The 9,059-nt window shown below is 49.3% G+C and overlaps 1 protein-coding gene across 1 annotated transcript; it reads left to right on the plus strand.

Annotated features, from left to right (window-relative positions):
• Positions 1-224: 224 nt before the first annotated feature.
• Positions 225-5,658, plus strand: LOC148910790 (uncharacterized). The gene has a single exon (XM_089030222.1). It carries the CDS (start codon positions 500-502, stop codon positions 5,447-5,449), a length of 4,950 nt encoding a protein of 1,649 aa, XP_088886348.1. The 5' UTR covers positions 225-499; the 3' UTR covers positions 5,450-5,658.
• The last annotated feature ends 3,401 nt before the right edge of the window (positions 5,659-9,059 follow it).

The following is a 9,059-nucleotide window of genomic DNA, read 5'->3' on the forward strand; positions in this document are numbered from 1 at the left end:
GCATAGAAGCTTACGTGTATTCTATCCTTGGAGCCCAAGTAAATACCCGATCAAGCATAGTGGGGAATACCGGCGCCGCAGAAGAGACGCGAGCCGAAGCCTTGATCTTATTCGAAAGTTCGATCTTGGAGGGCGACATTAGCAAGGGCGTACCGCCAGCGAGCCCGTTGTGCCCGCGGACATTTGTGCCTGTCATGCGCGCGCGCCCGCGCCAGTGACGCCTGTTCATTACTGTTGTTATTGGTCGGCCATCTTGCGACTACGTTTCATGATTAAAGCTTGTTCATTCGTTTACGTCGTTCGTCGTGTTTACTGGCGTGGTGGCAGCGATTAAAGGACCCACGAACAACAGTATAAATACAACGATCAATAGCAGAAGTCTCGTAACGAGCCAACCTGTACGGTGGTTGGAAAACGAACAGCAAGAAACGTACACAAGAGCTTACGAAACACATTCACACGGCCTCATCAACAATCACCCAAACCATCGACTCCAAAAATGACTTCAACAAAAGCACCAAAACAATGGACACTGACTAAAAACGAGACAATCACTTCCTTCGAAGCATGGAGACAAAACCTACAGTATACATTATCTCTCGACGTAAATTTCGCATCCTTCCTTGGTGATACCGTGACGTGGCTAAAGAAATCTCGAGGCCCTCTAAGAGGCTTTACTGATGACGGTGAAGCAGTCCCTGTCGCTAGACGTCGAACAGCACAGCAAAAGTGTACCCATCTGGAGTTGATGCTTGGCCAAATCGCTAATTATTGCCCAGTTATCTCTAGAAATTCAATTGTCAAGAACTCAACATCTATCAACTCCATCTGGCAAATGATTCGCATGCATTATGGGTTCCAGTCCACCGGAGCACACTTTATCGACTTTAATAACATTAAACTGGAACATGACGAACGCCCAGAAGACCTCTTTCAACGACTGATGTCCTTCGTCGAAGACAATCTCCTCATCGCTAATGGCAATATCACCCACCATGGCGAGATTATAACCGCCGACGAGGAATCAACACCCAGTCTTGAAAATATGATCGTTCTCACCTGGCTTAGACTAATCCACCCGGACTTACCAAACCTCGTAAAACAACGATATGGCACGGAACTTCGCTCCAGAACCCTCGCATCGATAAAACCAGAAATCTCCCAAGCGTTGGACTCACTGCTTGACGAACTACGCACAGCCGCTGATTCCAAGATACTACGCGCTACAGCGTCAAAATTTAGATTCCCTGCCTCACGTGAACCAAACAAATTGCCAAACAGTCGCCGCCCAACGACTTCCAGACGCCCCAGGTCATGCCCACTATGCAAAGAAGCAGGCCGCGCAGATCAACAGCATTTCCTAAGTAAGTGCCCTTACTTACCTCCTGAGGACAGACTCTTCCTCGCCAAGACTCGCTCGACAACCAACTATGAAGAGGAAGTAGAAGAAGACGACGATAACCTAGATCTGTACGCACCTGATCAAGTTGACAGTGAAGCGTCAGCCCTTCCGTCCGCACGTTCCATCTCCCGAAGGGTCAGCACCAGAAGGTCACCCCTACTCAACGCCTTCTATCGACAACACCCAGTGAGGCTGACCCTCGACACCGGCGCCGAAACCAGCATGATTAAAGCGTCCGTTGCCCAGACACTTGGTCTTACCGTCGAAAAGTCTTCCCAACAAGCATTGCAAGCCGATGGTACGACACCGCTGACCGTTATTGGCGAAGTACACGTCCTGCTCTCTCGTTCCAACAAGAAACTCGCGCTCGACGCCCTCGTAGTAGAGGACATAGATGTTGACATACTCGCTGGAATACCCTTCCTCATCGCGAACGACATCTCAGTTCGCCCAGCCACTCAACAGATAACTATACAAGGCTCCGAAACCATCTTGTACCACACCGATGAAAAACACAGCACTCAGGCTCACACCATACGCCACGCCACGTCGTATGTGTTACGTTCATCGTCGCCCACCACCGTTATCTGGCCTGGAGATTACCTAGAAGTTGACGTCCCCCCCGAGCTGGGAACTGACAACACTATCGCCATTGAACCCCGTAGTGATACGTCCCAACTCAAACGCCCTCCACCCAGCGAAAACCCATGGCCCCAACCACGAGTCATAGATACAGTCGGAGGTAAAGTGCGAATTACCAACACGTCCGACGAACCATACACCGTCCGACGCCACGACCACATCTGCTGGGCCCGCCCAACCGTCCCAGCGACTCCTCCCGAAGCGGCTCCACCCTCAACACTCCCCGTTACAGAAGTAAAGCCTACCCCGCCGTCCTCAGGCAGCGTAAGTCTAGATCCAGACAAGCTACTTACAAGTTCCATGCGTGACCAATTCCAGAAGGTCCTACAGAAATACGACAACGTCTTCAAACCGGACATTCCAGGGTACAACGGAGCAGCGGGCCATATAGAAGCCCGCGTAAACATGGGACCGGTACAGCCGCCCCAACGTAAAGGGCGCCTTCCTCAATACTCTCGAAACCAACTAATAGAGCTGCAAGAGAAGTTTGACGAACTGGAAAGAGACCAAGTCTTCCAAAAACCCGAAGATATCGACGTGGCAGTAGAATACCTGAACCCCTCCTTCCTCATAAAGAAACCCTCTGGCGGTCATCGCCTCGTCACTGCCTTTGCAGACGTGGGACGGTACAGCAAACCCCAACCATCACTCATGCCAGACGTTGACTCCACACTACGCACCATTGCACCATGGAAGTTCCTGATAAAGTCTGATCTCAGCCGCGCCTTCTACCAAATACCCCTTGCTAAAGAATCCAGGAAGTACTGCGGCGTAGCCACACCATTTCGTGGCGTACGCGTTTACTGCCGCTCCGCAATGGGAATGCCCGGCTCAGAAACAGCACTCGAAGAGATGATGTGTCGAGTACTTGGTGACTTCATCCAAGAAGGCTGCGTGGCAAAGATAGCAGACGACTTGTACTGCGGAGGAGCAAGCCCCGAAGACCTTCTACCTATCTGGGCACGGGTCCTGGAACAGCTTGACAGGTGCAACCTTAGACTCTCACCAACTAAGACGGTCATCTGTCCAAAGTCCACCACCATATTAGGATGGGTGTGGTCCCAAGGCAAACTATCTGCAAGTCCTCATCGCGTCGCGGTTCTTGCATCTTGTCCTCCTCCAACTACCGTCAAAGGCATGCGCTCTTTTATCGGGTCCTACAAAGTCCTTAGCCGCGTCCTACCAGAGTGTTCCTCCCTAATCGACCCCCTCGAAGGCGCAATCTCGGGTCTCCAGTCACAAGACAAACTTACGTTGAACGAAAGTCTTCTCCACAAGTTTAAAGCTGCTCAGCAGGCCCTCACGTCAACCAAAGCCATCGCTCTACCACGTCCATCCGACTCCTTATGGATCGTAACAGACGGCTCCGTAACCAAACGTGGCCTCGGAGCAACACTATATGTGTCCCGTGAGAACAACCTCTATCTTGCCGGATTTTTCAGCGCAAAACTCCGCAAACACCAAGTCAACTGGCTGCCCTGTGAAATTGAAGCACTGAGTATCGCCGCGGCCGTCAAGCACTTCAGCCCGTTTATAATACAGTCTGAACACCGTACTTGCGTACTCACTGACAGCAAACCATGCGTCCAAGCCATCAATAAACTCTGTCGCGGCGAATTTTCCGCAAGCCCTCGGGTAACATCATTCCTAACTACCGTTAGCCGATATCAAGTCACGTTGCAGCATTTGGCCGGTACGGCTAACCTCCCTTCAGACTTTACGAGCCGCAACGCTCCAGAGTGCCAAGAACCAACATGCCAGGTGTGCAGTTTCATCAAAGAAACAGAAGACTCTGTCGTCCGTGACGTGTCCGTTCAAGACATCATCGACAACACCAAGTCACTTCCATTCACCACGAGATCAGCCTGGCGAGAAATCCAAAACGGATGTCCCGACCTCCGCAGAGTCCATGCCCATCTGAAACAAGGAACTAGACCCTCGAAGAAACTGACTAACATAAAAGACATCAAACGCTATCTAAACGTAACGTCCATCTCCAAAGACGGCATTCTAGTAGTCAAACGCAACCAACCTTTCACCCCCTCATCTGAGGCAATAGTAGTACCACGGTCCGTACTTGATGGTCTTCTCACAGCTCTCCACGTTCGTCTAAACCATCCATCTCGCAACCAGCTTCAGATGGTTGTACTACGCCACTTCTTTGCGTTAGACATGAACAGTGCCCTAACCAGGGTATCCTCGTCATGCCACCCATGTGCCTCCTTACGGAAGTTTCCAAGTTCTCTCGTAAACCAATCATCTGAAGAACCACCCGACGTCGTCGGCATATCCTTCGCTGCTGACGTTATCAAACGACAACGACAAGCAATCTTACTACTCAGAGAGTGTTCGACATCCTACACCAACACTTGTTTAATACAAGACGAAAAGTACGACACCCTGCGCGACGCCCTTACACGCCTCATTGTGGAACTACACCCTTTGGACGGTCCAAGAGCAGTCATTCGAGTAGACCCTGCACCAAGCTTCTTATCTCTTAGCAACAACGACGGTCTAAAACACTTGAACATTTGGCTCGATGTTGGTCGCATAAAGAATAAGAATAAGAACCCAGTCGCCGAAAAGGCTATTCAAGAGCTAGAAGAAGAGCTTCTGCGACAGGAGCCCGGAGGTGGACCCATTACTTCTACTGGCCTCGCACTAGCAACAGCTCGTCTCAACTCTCGCCTACGCCATCAAGGTCTCTCCGCTCGTGAACTATGGACACAGCGCAGTCAATACACCTGTGACCAACTCCCACTATCTGACTACCAGAATATAGTAGCGCAGCACCAGAAGAGGTCCACTAACCATCCCCACAGCGAAAAGTCCAAAGACAAACACGGAGTTGCCGCACCTCAGCCACAGATTCGAGTGGGAGACATAGTTTATTTGATCGCTGACCGCGACAAACTACGTGCTCGTGACCGCTACATCGTTACAGAAGTGAGCGACCCTTGGTGTTACATTAAGAAGTTCACCGGATCCCAACTTCGCGCCACATCATACAAGGTCAAGCTATGTGAGTGCTATGCCGTTCCCGCTCCCCTCGCCTCCTCCCACACTAGTACTCAAGTAATCCACAACGATGCCGACGAAGACTTCGCCACCGTAGACCCAACGTTAGCGTCAGAAGAACCAAGTCCACCAACACCCCCATCGGAACTTATCCGCCCATACGAAGTTGACTTACCAAGCTGGTGTAAACCAAACAATCAAGACAACGCATCGGAAGAAGACACCAACACAACCCCAGAAACAACTGAGCAAGACCCCCCCCCCTCGCAAGTCACTCTCACCGTCCCACTGCCCATCAACAACGAACTCAGCAGCGAAGAATCTCCCTCGAGACCACAACGAACACGCAAACCCCCAGCCTACCTCAAGGACTACTTCCTATATTGAGACATTATGCGACCTGTAGATGTATGAACCATAATAACTTTGTTATCCAGTTAATTAACAGAAAATAAGGAAGAAGAAGATACTGCGCCAGCGAGCCCGTTGTGCCCGCGGACATTTGTGCCTGTCATGCGCGCGCGCCCGCGCCAGTGACGCCTGTTCATTACTGTTGTTATTGGTCGGCCATCTTGCGACTACGTTTCATGATTAAAGCTTGTTCATTCGTTTACGTCGTTCGTCGTGTTTACTGGCGTACAGCGTTACCAACTAGCCATACAAAATTCCAAAGCAAGGTTGGACTACGCCGTAGCCCCGGGTTGTTGGTTAATGCCCAGTAATTTATCTATAAATACTGGTTCTGTAGTAGGATACAACAACAAACTTCAACGAGCTACTAAGGATATGAAGTTTGGGGCGAATGACGTGAACTCTGATACTCTTAGGAACATTCCTCACTTCGTAGAGAAGCCAAAAAAGTCACACGAAACGAAGCTACCCGTAGTTAAGAAACCATCAAAGAAGGTCCTACCTGCGATACCTGAGGAATATGACCATAACTTACTAAAAGCCGGTCTAGCAGCTGCAAGCATTGGTCTGAGTTATTATATATGGCGATGAACAACCCCTACGTAGCTGGAGTAGATTGTGTTTATACGACTTACACAGGCGAGAAAAAATACACCCAAGCATCTTGGGTTGATGTCACGGGGATGTCTGTGAATTTGAACTACTCAGGAAAGAAGTTAATCCTTTGTAGTATTTGCATTGGCACGAGCAGCCATGCCAACGTCGGCTTTAGGTTCCTGGATGAGAATGGCGTACTGCAGCCTATGAGAAATAAGACAAACAACAGGGAGCCTGCGCATTTCTCCGTAGAGCCCAACCCAACCAGCGCCGAAAATCTATCGGTTTGGACTTTTCATATGGTCACTAACTGTCATGGGAAGGTAAAGCTGCAGATAAGAGTAGACGATACGGGAAAGGTTACGGTAAATAGCATAGAAAATCAAAGGGATACAGCCTATAATCACGCTACCATTAGCACCCTTACGGTAATGAGTCTATAGATATATGAACCCACACGTAAAGGAAGAAGGCTTTCATTACTATTTAGGGGAGATTTATTACCAAGGGGATGAGTGGTTTGATACCGGAATTTGGGTAAAGGTTGGGGGTTTAGGATTGGTAATGTGTACCCTTAACGTTAACCTACGTAATAGCTGTAATCTTGGGTTTAGGATAGTAGATGAGACCAACACTCCACTATTTCCATATAGAAAAAAAGTAAATAACAGGCACTCATCACACTTTACGTACGAGGCTTCAAGTAGTAGTAGGGAAAATCAGTCGCCGGTAACTTTTCATATGATAGTTAATTGTCAATACGCGAAGCTTCAACTTCGCCCCAGCGACACCGCAGGAGGTGATAAGTATAAAGGCTTCGTCGTATTTAATGCCGCGACGTTTAAGGGTGACGTGGTGGACGCTGTTTGGAATCATAAGACCATCAGCACCATGAGTGTGCTGCCGCTAGTTCCGCATTATCAAGGCGGTGCGAATACTATCTTTACTTATCCCAAGTCGAGAACACCCCGGATACCTGACGACGATAAGCCCCCAGTAACGTACCCAGATAAGATTAACCCTGAATCTTCTTCAGGAGTACCACCCCAATAGCGACGACCAAGATCCAAATGTTGTTGCCCACGAACTTCAACAGTTCACCGCCCGTCTTCAGTACCAAACCTAAGGTGCTACCAAGCAAGCCTGGAATGCTTGCTGCCATTTTTTTACCCAGCGCCGTTAACCCTGCCGCAAGTCCCGTAGTTACCTTAGCCAGCCCTGCACCCATTTCCTTACCCACCTTGGCTAGGTCGCCGCCCATTTTTTTACCCAGCGCCTTTGCCTTCGCACCTACGGCGCTAATTGCATCCATAATAGCAACCACCGCACCAGCAATACCGCCCGCAAATGCCAACGGCACGCCAATTTTTAAGAGGTACTTCATTACCGTCTTTACTTTTTGTTTAGTAGTGGTGGCCCCCCGCTGCCGCTCTGCGGTAGCAAGCCTCGTCCTTGCCTCCTCAAGCCTTTCCAGGGTTTCCTCCAATTCCCTTTGCGCAGCTACCCGCTCTTCTTCGGGGCGCGCTTGCTCAGCTATTATTTCCCGTTGTGTGTTGGCGTGGTGCTCTAAGTCCTCAACAGCGCCGCTTAATTGTCGGATTTGCTCATCTTTATGGGCGACTTCATCCAACAACTGCATTCTGTGTTGCTCGACTCTAAGCAAGGTGTTGGAGGACTCCATAAGTTCCTCATCCCTTTCGTCCAAGCCTCTTATGGCGTCCTGAAGGGCTTGAAACGTTCCCCTTCGGTCTGCCTTAGCTTCGTCGAGCCTTTCCATGAGGGCCGCATATCTTCCATTCATTACATCTCTTTCCTCTTTTACAGCTTGTAATTCCCTTGCTAATTCTTGTGGGTCTCCCCCGCGTTCATATGTTAAATCCTTGATCCTATCCACGAGCCTTGTTATTTCAGCGTCCTTTTCCCTCCTAAGGGAGGCTACTTCTGCTATTTTTCCCTGCTCCAGGTCGGATATTTCCTCATTTTGCCTTTCTATTTCCGCAGTTAGGTTTCTGATATCTTCCCTTGCATTTCGAAGTTGCATGACTTTTTGGTCTTCGCTCTTTCCACCTGCTTCAGGTGGTAGATTTGCAAGGGCGCCAAAGAATCTTTGCCTACCAATGTTTATCCGCTCCTCAGACATTTGCTCCTGTATTGCTAAGTTAGGACTTCCAATGGCCCGCCTTAACGTTTTAGGAATCTTGGGGTCGGGAAAGAAATTCCCCCGCTCATCTCTAATTAAATAAATCTTAGAGCCGCTTTTTGGGAGCCTACCAAGAATTATTTCTTTACCATATTCCTCATCTTCATCAAACACCATTATTGCTTTTTTAGGATCCCAATCGGGCAATAACTCCCTTAGCCTATCGAAGTCGTCCGGCTGGTCTTTGCCTATGGATTCGTCCATTTGTTCTTGGACTCTTTGAAGCCATTGGGCGTCGGGGGCTTCAGGGACCAAGTCGTCCATTTGTAGATATTCCGGAATAGGCTTGTATGGATTCTTGGACTTATACTTTTCCCTTAAGGAGCGCATAGCATCGCGGAATCTGCTGCCATACCTGTCGAGTAACTTACTAAAGAGGCCTCGTTTATCCACGTTGTCATCAGGAAGCAAAGACTCATACTCATCGTCGTTAATGTCAACTTGACCTTCTTCGGTAAGGGGGTCAAAATCCGTTCCTTCTACTTCCATTATATATGATAAGCTCAAAGTTAAATCCCAACGTATTACCTAAGCAGGTTGGCGGACTGAAAGCAGAACGCACCTTTCACCGGGTCACCTTTACCCCCAGCAGCGCTAAGCCAGGGGAAACCCTGTACGTAGGCGTGCCCCGCCTAACAGATAACCTAGTCTTAGTCCCTGGCACCTTGGCTTTAAGGTTCGACTTAGCGGTGCAGCCCAGCACTGCGGATGAAAGGATTATCGTTAACAACGTGGGCCGCAACATTGTTTCTAAGATGAGAATCAAGTTTGCCGGGGAATCTCTATTGG

Source organism: Actinia tenebrosa, unplaced genomic scaffold (genome assembly GCF_029948245.1).
Source record: "Actinia tenebrosa isolate PJP-AT-01 unplaced genomic scaffold, QUT_ActTen_1.0 PGA_scaffold15__27_contigs__length_11533743, whole genome shotgun sequence".
NCBI classification, from domain to species: Eukaryota; Metazoa; Cnidaria; class Anthozoa; order Actiniaria; family Actiniidae; genus Actinia; species Actinia tenebrosa.